General features: G+C 37.6%; 1 protein-coding gene across 1 annotated transcript in view; it reads left to right on the top strand.

Moving 5' to 3' along the window:
- The window catches only part of dacha (dachshund a), a 255,396-nt gene that overhangs the window by 158,659 nt on the left and 81,763 nt on the right, over window positions 1–14,974 (top strand). Inside the window, exon 4 of the mRNA XM_063011819.1 lies at window positions 3,766–3,897. Within this exon, the coding sequence (XP_062867889.1) occupies window positions 3,766–3,897 (132 nt within the window). The remainder of the gene's footprint in view (window positions 1–3,765; window positions 3,898–14,974) is intronic.

Here is a 14,974-nt window from a genome sequence, read left to right as displayed (position 1 = left end):
TAAACTATTAGTGAGGGCAGAACAGTTGTCTTAAAATACACTGTAAAATCCTACATTAACTGCATCTCTCAAAATGCATGCTGATTTTGTGACCTGCAAAGTGACACATCCCGCTAGTAGATGATGTTAAGAAATATTTACACATAATCCCAAAATGTACAAGAAGATAATTAAGAAAATTAAGCAGAAGGAGGAAATTTAATGAAAATGAAAACAAGTTTGTGCTTCAGGAAGAGACGCACCGTCTCTTGTGTTATGAGGCCGTGTCTGTGGTAAAGGAGGACAATATGAATGCAGAATTTAGCCTCCAAGAAAAACAACAGACTGCAATCACAGCAGAATACGTTACAATCGGCCCTTTGTGGGCCACAATAATGCTGATATGGCCCTCGGTGAAAATGAGTTTGACACCCCTGTTGTAAAGGATATAGATAATTCAGATTTCTATTTTGTTTTAATTATTGTGAATTTTTGTGATATCGTTATTGTTATAAATTTTGAGTCCCTTAAAAGGATAATTATAGGCGGTGCTGTTACTATTTTTGCACTTCTGCAGTCTTTTAAATTATTTAACTTATTAACTTATTTCAATTGCATTATACAAGAACAAAAAAATCGAAATCGTAATTGAGAATTGGTTATAATTTTAAAATAATCGAGATTTTTTTTTTTTTGCAAAATCGTTCAGCCCTAATTTGAAGGCTAGGAATAAATAATGCCAGCTAGTTAAGGAGTTGTGTGTTTGGAGTGTGTTTGCCAATAAATACTTTATTTTAGATGGAATTGAATGTTTAAAAAAATTGTTAACTTGGTGATAAATATCAAAACCTTTATCATTGGTTCTCAACCTTGGAGTTTGGATCACACGTGGGGATCCTGAGATGGGGTGTATTCATGAAACCATTATTGTGCAGTTCCAGGCAGAATCTAAAATTTAACTTAAATATTTAAAAGTAATAATTAACATACCATTATTCTTTCATGGTCGGTTAGCTAGCATTCTGTTCTGTTGAGAGGCGTCCTCAGTCAGCGATGAAGGGTCGAATCAGTATAGAGGACATAATCAGGGTAATTGGACACGACTAGATTAGGGGAGAGAATTGGGGGGAAAAGTGGGAAAAAATTATAAAAAAAAAAAAAGAACCCATGAAATAACTATTAAAATAAAACTTTCATATTATAAACATTAAATATCGAATATAATTTAGATGAATATGTATTTTTATTATGTGATATATGGTTATAAATAAGCAACAGTGCTGATAATTGACCTTGACTGTTGAAATACCTTCTGCACTCCTGTAGTGCTGATGGTAATTTTAGTTAAGAGCTTTGCTTTACGAGCTTCCTCAGCAGGAAAGAACAAAAAAAGAACAAAAGTGTGCCATGTTCTTTGCCAACTGAGCTAGACTCCAAACAGTCTTTTTTTGTACTTTGACACATGTTCCGCAGGCAATAGTGCTAATGAATTAGATCAAGGTGACATCCGTTCTGAACCTGGGGACAAAAAAAGCTGAAGGACACAAACCTTCACATTCTTATTTTTCCAACCAAAATAGGTTGTAAAGACGTCGGTGTAGTGCGGAAGAAAGGCCGGGCAACATCACTTAATGAATCACTTAATGCGGCCCCTCCGTCGTTTAATTGAATTAATTAGGGGCCTAATTGGGCTGAGCGATGATGGCTTCCGGGGTTGTGAAGTCCTTGATGAGCTGAAGGTAGGGCTCAGGAAGACTGCGCAGGAGTCGGGAAGTCCTCTGGGAAACGGATACGCTCAGAGACAGAACTACGAGGACGAGGAAGGCAGTCGGACTAGTCGCACCAGATCAGCCTCCAGAGGAAAAGGTTTTGTTGGGGCTCAGTTAGGCTCTGATTCGGCCTCTCTGGAGATACTGTATCCCTCGCTGCTGAAGATAATCACATTTCAGCAAAAACACTGAAGCCTGAACCGTGAAAAATACAAATGATTCTCCAGTTGCAGTCAATATGTAGTAGAAATCAATTATGTTTGGCTTCGTGAAGTGGATCCAAATGACTTAGTTGCTGTAAAAAAAAGAATCATAATTGTAAATATTCCCAGTAATCAACCTTTATTATGTTAAATGACTACTTTTAATAAAATTTACTGATGTTTACACATACACTTTAGGGCCAAAAGTGTCTAGACACCTGACCGTGAGCTTCTTGGATCTTATTGTTCCTGTTGAATCCTATTCCAAACCACAGGCATTAATATGGATTTGCCCCTCATAATGCATCAGTTACAATCCACTAGGTTTGAATTACATACATTTTTTTTATATAATTGATTTTATACACCTGTTACAGGCATGGATTCTGTTCCTAATTATTTAGTTGCTAACACATGTATAAAATCAGTTTTATTAATTAAAACATTGTGGATACTTCAGTGGACTGCACAGTGTTCTTATTTCTCCCTTGTTTAATGTCTTAGGTATAAATTTAATGGCATTTGCGAGCCAGGCCTTCTTATCCAACATCAGTGCCTGACCTTACAAATGATCTTTTGAGTGAATGGGCTATAATTCTCACAGACACACTCAGATCTTGTGGAATACCTTGTGTCAGTTGGTGGAGTAGCCGCTCCACTTATTTTACAGTATAGCCACCCCTGGTTTGAGACTTCCTCTTTTTGTTAAGTATTTTTCAGAGAACATGGGTTATAACACACTGGTGGAACAGAAAGCTAGTATTGTGGTAGCTCTGTTTTTACTGTTTGTTAGGGTAACCATATTTTGGTTTTCAAAAAAGAGGACACTTGGCAGGATGGCAGGTTCGGGTGGCATGTAATTGGTGGCACCATGGCAATGTGTATAAATTAGGGGTTTAAATATTTGACAAATGCATCAAAAACCATGCAGCTATGCTACTGAACTTTAATAAATAAACAGTTACTTTTAACAAAACAACTATCAAATGCAGTTTTGTGTTTTGCTGAACTGGAACCTTTATTTGACACTCAGCTTTGCAGGTAAAGCATTCTGCAAGTCAAGTCAAGTCAAAATTTATTTATATAGCGCTTTCTACAATGGACATTGTCTCAAAGCAACTTTACAGAATCCAGGACCAACAGACCAAAAACCCCTATTGAGCAATCCGAAAGCGACAGTGGCAAGGAAAAACTCTCTTAAAATTACAGGAAGAAACTTTGAGTAGAACCAGACTCAGCAGGGACCCATCCTTCTTGGGTGGCCTGGAGGATAATTTGAATAAATATAATTTACACAAATCATACAAACACAAAATTTAATTGAACTGAAAGTTATAACTAGCAAAAAAAACTTCTGCTTCCCAAGCAGATCAAGACAAAAACACTGATTTTTTTCTGTAATTTGTCTGTGAATTTTCAATTGCGCTTGGGCATTTTTAAGAAAAGTGCGAAAAAGGCGAGACCTAAAGAGAAAGGTGAAATCAGAGCAAAAACACACAAAGAATAGCGCACACAGACTACAAAAGCCGAACGACAGGATGCATTTTTTAGGTCCAAAAAAGAGGACATGCCTGGAAAAAAGAGGAATCTTTATCTAAGTTTTCCGCCTGAGTTTTCTCACATATGCTGGTTACAAAGTAGGCTTGTGACCCTGTGGGATGAACATCCTTCCTTCCTGTATATCTGTCTTCTCTTCAGTATTAATTTGAAACTTCTACCCCAGTGTTTTACCTAAATCTGTTAAAATGAATAAATGATTGACCTGTACTGTTGGAGAGTCAGTATGTTTATATGCGTTTTGGCATGACTTGCAGGTCTAACAGCAGCAGCCATGGCAGAGGCGATGAAACTTCAGAAGATGAAGCTGATGGCAATGAACAGCATCCATGGAGTGAACAGCCAGAACGGCACAGAGTCTGAGAATGAAGAGCTGAACTCTAATGCAGGTCAGACTTCATATACACACCTGCTTGTAACAATCTATTTATAAGTCTGATATGCCCATTATTCTAATTCTTAGATAATTAGCAAATATATGCCTTGGAAAAACATGGTTTTACAGACATAATAATAAGTTTGAATGGTAAACCATATTATCTATTTAATTAGAGGTTATTTGTTTTCCCATACCTAACCCTGATCAGATATTTATCTAAAGTGTGAAGGTAATTTAGACCTCCATCCCTAACTGTTTTATTTGAAACCTTATACATATACAAATATATTTCAAGGTACAGTGGTACCTTGAAACTCAACTTCAATTGGTTCTGGGAGTAAGTTTAAAAGGTGTATTTTTTTCCATAAGGATGTATAGGAAACCTGTTAATGTGTTCCATGGTCCTGTGAAACTGCATATAATTAAAGTTAATGTAAAATAATGGGGTTGTTTTTGACACGAATAGACTGAAAATAACACAAATGTAATATTTAAAAACATGAAATACAATTAGTTATGTTTTACTGCAACACTCAAGTGCTGAACAAAGCAGTCGCACACACGTCGAGTTTAAGGGTACAAATCTCTCGACGAAGATTTTGAGTTTGAGGGCTGTTGGGCTACAAGGTACTACTGTATTTTAAATGATTGCTCTTTTTTATTCAATTTTTAAATTGTTTGCAGGCGGCATTCATATTCAAGTGCCCAAAATAACCAGGAGTACTACTTATAAAACGTTCCTAGTAAACCCTAGTCAGGTTTAACTGAGATGATTGAACCACATGTTTGAATTAATGATTTATTCCTGACTCACTGCGAATATAGATAGTAAATCAACCATGCTGGATGGTTTTTTTGTTGCATGGTAGTTAATTTGCCATCCTACATTTTACAACAAGTATCATAAGACAGACCTAAAATACTGTACCTCACAGTAAAATGTATTCTGTATATCTAGGCTAAAGAACATACACAGAGATGCAACTGCAATTCAGGCACCCATGAAAGTCCATCTTTGGAATGTTGTTAGTTGGCTTGTGTTGCTTTAAAACCTCAAATATTAATGTGTTTTGATCATTTTTTAAAGCTCATACATGTGATTAATTAACAATCTGCTGATAACCGATTGACAAAATTAAAATGAACTGTGATTTTGACATTTTAAACTCCTATTTATGTATTAGCAGTAGGGCAGTGATAGCATAGCAATTAAAGTACTGAATGAGTAATCCAAAGGATGCTGGTTTAAGCATTAATCCTTGATTACTTGTATTGTATATGATCACAATAGAAAGTCGCTTAGGAGAAAGTGTGTACCAAATACCGTAAGTGCGGTATTTTGGTTATTTTGCCTTTTGTCTGTATTTGGTTTCCAGTCCCTGACTCGCAGACACAGATGTAATGTATGCGATCACTTATTTGGAGTCCAGACCGATCAATCAAACCAACTGAATCAGTATCATCCTACAATCCATCACAATTCATTTAAGATCAATTCTTCTTCTTTACCAGTCAATCACATTACATCAGGCCAATTACGGGTCACAATGAGAACAGATCTCTGATGTATGGAGACGCATTACAGGTTTAGAGTGAATTAAAGTGTGTGAACAAGAACAGACACACACACATACGCACACGCACAAACACGCACAGCACCAAAGGTGGTGGGTTTAATGCACACCTACCTTTTGCTGTAGACATGCTTTATTGGGACTAATGGCATCCTTAATGTTCACCACCTGACTCTGCATTTAGATTGTGATGTTACCAATGACACACACACACACACACACACACACACACACACACACACACACACACACATTATACTTTATCACTGTAAACAACAGCAAGCACAGACACAAATGCTATTCTTTTTTTTTAAAGCGAAATAATTTGCTTTTTATATCTTCATCTAAGTCTCTCTCTATTGCTCTCTCTCTCTCTCTCTCTCTCTCTCTCTCTCTCACACACACACACTTACACATACACAGTACGTGACACTGAATATGCAGGAGACATAAATACATGAGTTTGCATTTGATATGTCAAGCCAGTTAACATACCTGCAAACAACAGCAACCAAACTCAGTCTTAAATCTCCTTTTTATAAGTGTTGCTCAGTAATTTCACAACTGGTAGTAAAACTGTTTTAACTGCAATTTTTTTTAGCAAACAAACAACCCAATAATGCAGTATTAATAGGTCAGCCCAGGGCCGGAGTGGGCCCCTTTTTCAGCCCGGGAGTTTCATGCCCAAACCCGGCCCACTTTTTCCATGCAGGAGGAATTTAAATAAATGAAACAGCAGCTAGCTCTTACAATGCCTTTTTATTGGGTATAAGTTCAGGTATATGTTGGTAAGTTAACAGAAAACACTTCACTTAAACATGTTTAATTCAAATTTAAATCAGATAAAAATTTAAAAGGTAAAAAAATTTGATAAAGATAAAAACTTATTTACATTTGTACAGGAGCAATAAGTTGAAATAAAAATAATTTGAAATTAAAACTGCATTTGTCTTCCCAACAGAGAGGGGCGCTATTGTTAGGTTTACACTAAACTCTTAAGTAGCTTCACTACACGCATATTTAGTAGGCTACATACAGCATCAAAAGCCTCCTAAGCAGTGCACTGGTTTCTATAACTTTAATAATAACGGTGTCATTGTCTATAGACATGAGACAGGGCTTATCTGCTGCTCTGAGGCTAAAAAAAACATTTCATTAAGGGTTAGCCTATTTTGCTGAATAACATAACATGCTTGAAGTTTTTTGTTTTTTTTAACAATTTAGCCTATATTATGATGGTGTAAAATTGATAGTGATTTAGGTTATTTGTCTCCATTTGTTAAAATAAATTAGGCTATCGTGCTGACATCTTTCTGAACAATTTAACATATATCATGTATATTTTCTACGTTATATTTTACAGTACAAATAACTATCTTAGTTAAAACAAAAACATTCCATTAATGAGTTAGGCTATTTAATATATTACACTTCAAATTATGTTTATTATTTTCAGCTTGAAACTGGAACTGGATATTTGTGATTAATGGTGTGTATTGGGTTCTACAAAATAAACTATGATAAGTTGACATTGCAAATGTTGCGCAATACCGGCTGCATGGGGTCTGTCCTCTGAAAAACAGGTCTGTTAATTTGGCACATTTGGCAGCATCTTCTTCCAACGCCTTTCTTTTTTTTAAACATGGCCTTTTCGGCTCCACCTGGCCTCTTCCTGCCCTCCATCACCACCAACTGACGGTTTGTGCTATTCTGTTGCTATATTTACTTTTACCGGCGCTCCAGAAAAGACGCCTCGTGGTCCAAACCAACTTAAACATTTGGGAGGGGAGAATTCCCTCAGATGGTAGAACCCATCTAATCTACTGCGATGTAGGGGCTGCGATGTCAGATAAATGGAGAATTAATGCAAGAAGAAGATTAGATAAGTGTCAAAATTATTTTTCCTATCCAACCGGCCCAAACTCGAGATTGACATGAGCCGGCCCATCGGGAATCCTCCCGAATCTCCCGATTAGCCACTCCGGGCTTGGGTCAGCCCCCTTGGATTTGTTCCTACCAAAACGATGAGTAGTCAGTCCCAAAAATAGACAATTACTTTATTTTAAGCACTAAAAGTCAACCTGAAACAAAATAAGACTCATGCAACAATGAAATGTAAAATGACTTAAATGTAAACATTTAATGATATCTGTTGAGCTTAAAACAAATTAGTTAGATGACACCAGTTTTCATGAGTTGTTACACTCATAAGTAATAATAATAAGAAGAAGAAAATGGAAGAAGAAAAATAGCAGTAATAACAGTATACATACACAGATTAGCCATATCATTAAAACCACCTCCTTGTTTCTAAACTCACTGTCCATTTCATCAGCTCCACTTGCTATATAGAAGCACTTTGTAGTTCCACAATCACTGACTGTAGTCCATCTGTTTTTCTACATCAGGGGTGTCAAACTCATTTTCACCGAGGGCCATATCAGCATTATTGTGGCCCTCAAAGGGCTGATTGTAACGTATTCTGTTGTGATTGCAGTCTGTTGTTTTTCTTGGAGGCTAAATTCTGCATTCATATTGTCCTCCTTTACCACAGACACGGCCTCATAACACAAGAGACGCACCGTTTTCTCTTCCTGAAGCACAAACTTGTTTTCATTTTCATTAAATTTCCTCCTTCTGCTTAATTTTCTTAATTATCTTCTTGTACATTTTGGGGTTATGTGTAAATATTTCTTAACATCATCTACTAGCGGGATGTGTCACTTTGCAGGTCACAAAATCAGCATGCATTTTGAGAGATGCAGTTAATGTAGGATTTTACAGTGTGTTTTAAGACAACTGTTCTGCCCTCACTAATAGTTTATCCCCCTTGCTCAGCTAGACAGACAGACAGACAGACAGACAGCTCTCTTCAGAATACAGTCGGTTTTATTTGCTTGCCAGCTGTGTGATACACTGTGTGCACCAGAATGAAGTAAAAATACAAACAATAAAAACAATAAAGAACTTAATACAGTAAAAGCACACAGCTGTAGTCAAGTGTTACATCTGGTACAATATGAGATTTAACCAAACGTAAAATAGCGCTGACGAGTTATCATTTTGTGTAAAGATACTAATTGCTATAGTAACGTAACAACAGTATTTAATTACGGTAAATTTGTAACTAAAACGCTGTGATATACTCACTCAACATTTACAAACAACTGAGAATATAAACGCCACTACTTACAGACGATGCTTTGGTATTATATTGCAAGATAATTATTTATATTTATTATTATTGTTTACATTACTACCCGCATTCTTTTGCCGTAAAAGTCACATGGCTTCTCAGCAAAGGTCAAAGTTAGTTGCCATGACTACGATGTCACCGGTTGCCGTTTAACGGCGCAGGACTCCCATTAAATTATAAGCGCGTCTCTGTACCTACTTGAACCATCACAACAATCGTACAGTCGTTTCAGCTCTCGTGAGTTTGACATCCCTGCTCTACATGCTTTGTTGTAACCCTTTCATGCTGTTCTTCAATGATCAGGACCCCCACAGGACCACCACAGAGTAGTTATTATTTAGGTGTTGGATCATTCTCAGCACTGCAGGGACACTGACATGGTGGTGGTGTGTTAGTGTGTGTTGTGCTAATATGAGTGGATAAGACATATATAAGATATATGTAATACAAAAAAAAAATATATATATATATATATATATAAAATATATATATTCTAAATAAATGGCTAGTATTACGTGTTCGCTTTAATTGTTTGTCTTTCTATATACATAGACAAACACATTCTTATAGAATATTAGATAATATTGCAGCTGGCACAGCAGGTTTTACCATCATTTGAAATGTGTCTCTTAGTGAACTGAATTATTTTGCTCACTGAAAATGTATAGCTGGACCATCAGTCACCAGCCAGCAACAGCAAAAGTGGGATTCTTTAATTTAACCTTTTACATCAAAGTGCAAACTGAATAGGCAGGTATGAAGAATTTATTTGCTTACATTTGTCCACTATAAATATACATAAAATAAGTATAGAACTGATCGCTAGTATATGCCCTCTCTGAGGTCTTTGAGAGCCTTGACTGTTTCTCTCTGTTTTCTTATATGCACCCACTGTTTGTCAGTCATCATAATCAATACAATGATTTGAACAGACATGAATAGACAATGAAGTGAACAGAAGTGTAAAAACACTCTTTGACTAGACACACCTACAATTTTGAGTAAAACAGAAAGACTGGAAGAGAAGGAAGATGCATGTCATGGTTGCATCAGTGTAACTTGAGAATAAGGATGAAATCAAATGTTATTCCCGGTTTTGGTTGTCAGCATTGCGTGTGTCTGGCAGCAGTGAAGTGTAAAACACAGGAAGCATGGCAGTATAACAGTGTTATGTATTGCATTATTGTGTGTGTGTGTGTGTGTGTGTGTGTGTGTCCTCATCTTCTTACAATCTCAAAGAAGCTTTTAGTCTTACTTACTTAAATGAAGCTGTAATCCACTGAGACCCTGATGTACCAAAGCTTTCCATGTGTTAAACCTGTGCTATCCTGATGACAAAAAAACACTGCAAGCAGATTTACTAACAGGCTAATTTGCTTAAATAAGGGTGGCACAGTGGCTTGGTGGGTAGCACCAATGCCTTACAGCAAGAAGGTCCTAAATTGGATTGTCAGGTGGATCGGTTCAGGTCCTTTCTTTGTAGAGTTTGCATGTTTCCCCAGTGTCTGTGTGGGTTTCCTCCCACAGTTTAAAGACATGCAGTCAGATTAAATGGAGATATTAAATTGCACTAGGTGTGTGTGTCTTTGCCCTGTGATGGGCTGGTGATCTGCTTATCCATTTTTAACACCCGTTTTTTTTTTATGTGTGTTGCATCAGTTAAATAGGTTTAGTGAGTTGACAAATCACAGATTCTTGTTTTTATTGCACTTTAAAAAATGTCCCAATGAATATTTGATGCAATACTGTTGATTAGAAACACATTAAAAGAGCACAGTGTCAGTTTATGGTTGCCTGCACTCTGACAGGTTGTCAGCAATTACAGCATTACAGTAATTATTTATGTCATTTATAAGACACAAAAAACACAATTTGATTATGCATGTGTTTTTATACACTATCATCTGTGTAATTAGTTTTATTCAATAACAACATGTAGATTAAAACGAATCATTCATTTATACTTCATTTTCATTAGCTGTGTCATCCTAGAAAGAGTAGTGCTTGGCCCCACTCTATCACTAAGGGCAATACGACCTGCGTGTGGCGCTATTTTTTGCCATGCTTCTAAAAATTCAGAGAAGACTGGTCTAATGTGGTAACTCACATTACTAATGTGGTAAAACACTACAAACACCCAAGTTTAAGTCTCTGATCGGGCACTCAATAAACACAACTGGTGATATTGATCATATCTAAGAAAGGGAAGGCTGAATGGGAACTCATCTGATATGTCGCTGAAGTAAAATATGTTCCTCCATACGTGTTAGGACCGTCTGTGAGAATCTCCCACTGGCTGGGGTCTAGAAGCGCCCAACAGCTTAACACATATCGGAGGAGGCGTGTGCTTGCCTGTGGCCATCATCAACCAGCAGGGGGTCATGCTAGTGTGGGGGAATGTTGAGGGGATAAAATTGAAAATAGTAGCCAATCCATCTAAGCCAATTGCATTTTTTTGAGAGGTGGGAGGAAACCTGATTACTCAAGAAGAGGCCAGAGAAGAACAAACTCCTCATAGACTGTTAGCAGAGGCACTGTTTGAACCCAAGACCTCAGGACACATGTGGCTTTGCAGCAGCCTGTCCATTATATATACTACCATGTCTCCCAAATACATTTCAGTAGTGTGTAATAAAAGCACAATTTAAAAAAATGGTAAAAATAGTAAATAAAATTAAACTAGTAAAAAAAAAAAAAATTTCTTTTTTAACCCAATTGCATTATGCTTCCTCTCTACTGATGCTGATCCCCGCCCCGAATAAGGAGAGCGAACAGACACGCCCCCTCCGACACGTGTGCAGTAGCCGACTGCATCTTTTCACCTGCACAAGGCGAGTTCATATGCGGATTAGCCTTGTGTACGGAGAGCCACACCCTGATCAGCATTATTCCTCTATTCTGTGCAGACGCCATCAATCAGCCAGCAGAGGTCATAATTGCATCAGTTATGAGAAGTCCCTATCCAGCTCCCTCCCTGTGTGAACAACAGCCAATCGTTGTTCCAGACGGATGGCAGAGCTGATATTCAATCGATGTATTCAAAATCCCAGCTCTGGTGTGCTAGTGTATTTTATCGCTGCGCCACCTGAGCGGCTTCATCACAGTTATTTCTGATGACTACTTGTACTTTTTTTATTGAAAAAAAGTGCACTCCTGCCATCCCTGCCTTTTATGTATTACTCTGACCCTTGTCCTAGTCAGGATGTAGTGTGAGTGCCACACAGCATCAGATTTGCAGTTGTAGCGTAGTTGTTAAGGTACTGGACTAATAATCAAAAGATCGCTGGTTCAAACCCCACAGCTGCCAGGTTGCTGCTGTTGGGCCCTTGAGCAAGGCCCTTAACCCTTAATTTCTCAGATTGTATACTGTCACAGTATACAAGATGCTTTGGATAAAGGCGTCTGCTAAATGCCAAAAATGTAAATATAAATGTTTCTGGGACGTAGCTTTCTGGGATCCTTTGTTCTAACTTTGCTTCTGGTCTTGACATTGTTCTCCTGTCCACCTCCCAAATTATACTGAACAGGTTAGTCTAAAATGCCTGTTAGTATAAAGAAATATGTGAATAAGTGAGTCTCTCCTATGAGTGGTACTCTGTCCAAGTCATTTTCTTTTATTGGATTGTGTCTTATCAGAACCTTCTATAACCTTCTTCATGATAAAGTGGTCAAAGATGAATGAATGATGGACAACTACAAATCTCCTACTGCAGGGTTTTTCCTGGGTTGCAAACCAAAAAATGGGTCGCAGAGAAACAGGCACATAAACACAAAATGAACTTGTACACAAATGCCCCTTTTGGAGGCTTTACGTTACATCTCGTAAACCACAGTAGGACCAGATTGCCACTATTTTTATTAATTAAGTATATTTCGTTTTGTGTTATGTTTTGATGCATTGCTTGTGTTGCCTGCGTCGCAGTAAAAATCACGGACAAAATGTGAGTTGCTTGAAAAAAATATTGAAAAACCCTGCCTTACTGTTTCATGGATGCCAGGGTTCTGAAATCTCTCTAATGCACTTCTGACAAACCATAAATGCTCTGTTTTTGGGTCAAGGGGTGGTGTGTGAGTGTGTACATATTACAGAGGGGGATCTAGCAGGAATCTGATCCAGCATCCTTGCATCCCTCAAGTTAAACAAACAGCCTCTAAAGCTCTGTGTGGATAACTTTAACCTCTGGCCTTAAAGCTCTTGCTCCGCGAAGGCGCCTTTTCTCCACAACGGCTGCAAAGCCCCGATGTCTCGTTTTCTTACACTTTCTTATCTACACTTTTTGAATTCTATTTTCCTTTACGTTCTGACCTGCTGTGTAGGCCTATGTAGGTCTGTTTTTACCCTTGCTTACTCTCTCCATGATAAGCTATGTTTTTTTGTTAAAAAGATCAAAGGGATCTGGATAATCTGCGCCCCACTACCACCTCGATTGTGGAGCACACCACAAAAAACAATATCTGCACCAAGCAGTGGGCAAAGATAGGCTTGATTTTAATCTCCCCCTCGTGTTCTGTCTTCTCAAACAATGACTCCAGGGAGGATATCAGAAAGCCCTGGCTACTGTTGTGGAAAACAAGTTAGCTTTTTTTGATTATCATTCTTCTTGATTGATGCTTCTGCTTTGGCTGATTGATTGTCACAACTCAAATTGCCTAGGAACTTTAATTGCTGTGTCAGACACTCATTTCCTAAGTTTTGAGTATATCTATTAAAAATGTTAGCTTAAACTAACTTTGGCAGCTATTACAGCCAGCAGCCTTTCAAATAAGTTTGTTTTTGTAATACTTAATAAAGCAGTAATAACTCATTCGTCTTTAAAATTTAGTGCACAGCAAAATGTGTGGTGGGGTTAAATTCAAGGTCCTGAGCACTTACTGTTATCCTGTCTGTATTTTTTTATTGTGTCTTTCTAAAAGACACATTTTCTTCCAAGTTTAAGCTTTCTGGAACATGGAAGCATGATTTTATCCCATTGGTCCTAAGATTGCCAGTTCTTGATGCTAAAAAAGCATTATCATAACACGCCACCACCACCAAATTTTACAGTATTTTTTTTTTTTTTTTGCATTTTTCTCCCTTTTTCTCCCAATTTTTAGTGTGTCCAATTTTAACACGATGTCACTATTTGAGAGCCTTCCATGTGATGTTTTGCAGTTCTTCGTGAGATGTTTTTGTTAGTCTTGCAACTTTTCCTGAGTATAGTCAGTTCTTGAACATCAACTTTAGTCCCAGTCACTTCTACAACTGTGGATGTGCTAGTTGGCATCACAGTATCCATTGTTTAGAATGGTGACCTGACCAATGCAATGTGGCTGTAGTTTTGAAATTCCTCCATTTCTTTTATTTATTTCTTTTACTTATTTATGCATTTTTTTTTATTTCCATTAACTGAATTACAACATTAAAACCACCTCCTTGTTTCTACACTCACTGTCCATTTTATCAGCTCCACTTGCCATATAGGAGCACTTTTTAGTTTTAGTGCTGGTAGTAGTGGATCAGACACAGCAGCGCTGCTGGAGTTTTTAAATACTGTGTCCACTCACTGTCCACTCTATTAGACAGTCCTACCTAGTTGGTCCACCTTGTAGATGTAAAGTCAGAGACGATCGCTCATCTATTGCTGCTGTTTGAGTTGGTCATCTTCTAGACCTTCATCAGTGGTCACAGGACGCTGCCCATGGGTGGACTATTCTCAGTCCAGCAGTGACAGTGAGGTGTTTAAAAACTCCATCAGCGCTGCTGTGTCTTATCCACTCATACCAGCACAACACACACTAACACACCACCACCATGTCAGTGTCACTGCAGTGCTAAGAATGATCCACCACCCAAATAATACCTACTCTTTGGTGGTCCTGACCATTGAAGACCAGGGTGAAAGCAGGCTAAAAAGTATGCAGAGAAGCAGATGGACTACAGTCAGTAATTGTAGAACTACAAAGCGCTTCTATATGGTAAGTGGAGCTGATAAAATGGACAGTGAGTGTAGAAACAAGGAGGTGGTTTTAATATTATGGTTGATTGGTGTATGTTATGATGTATGTTAAGTGTCTTTTAGTTGGTATAATATGCTTCTTTTTGTTATTATTTTAGTAAATTTTAATTTAAAATCACATGGCATTATTGAGCTGTTGGGGAAAAAAACCTGTAGCTTTCATTATTATAAACAATATGCAAATGTGCCATGCATCCGAGAGAACATGATGTTTATCCTAGTGGCTGAAAAGGCTGCAGAGGTACTCAGTGGATTTGTGTAAAATAGGTTTCTTTTAATATAAATACATCCTTGAAAAAAGACAAAAACAGACAGGAAAGA

The sequence above is a fragment of the Trichomycterus rosablanca genome, chromosome 16, assembly GCF_030014385.1.
Source record: "Trichomycterus rosablanca isolate fTriRos1 chromosome 16, fTriRos1.hap1, whole genome shotgun sequence".
NCBI lineage: Eukaryota > Metazoa > Chordata > Actinopteri > Siluriformes > Trichomycteridae > Trichomycterus > Trichomycterus rosablanca.
This window is presented reverse-complemented; position numbering and strand designations above follow the sequence as displayed.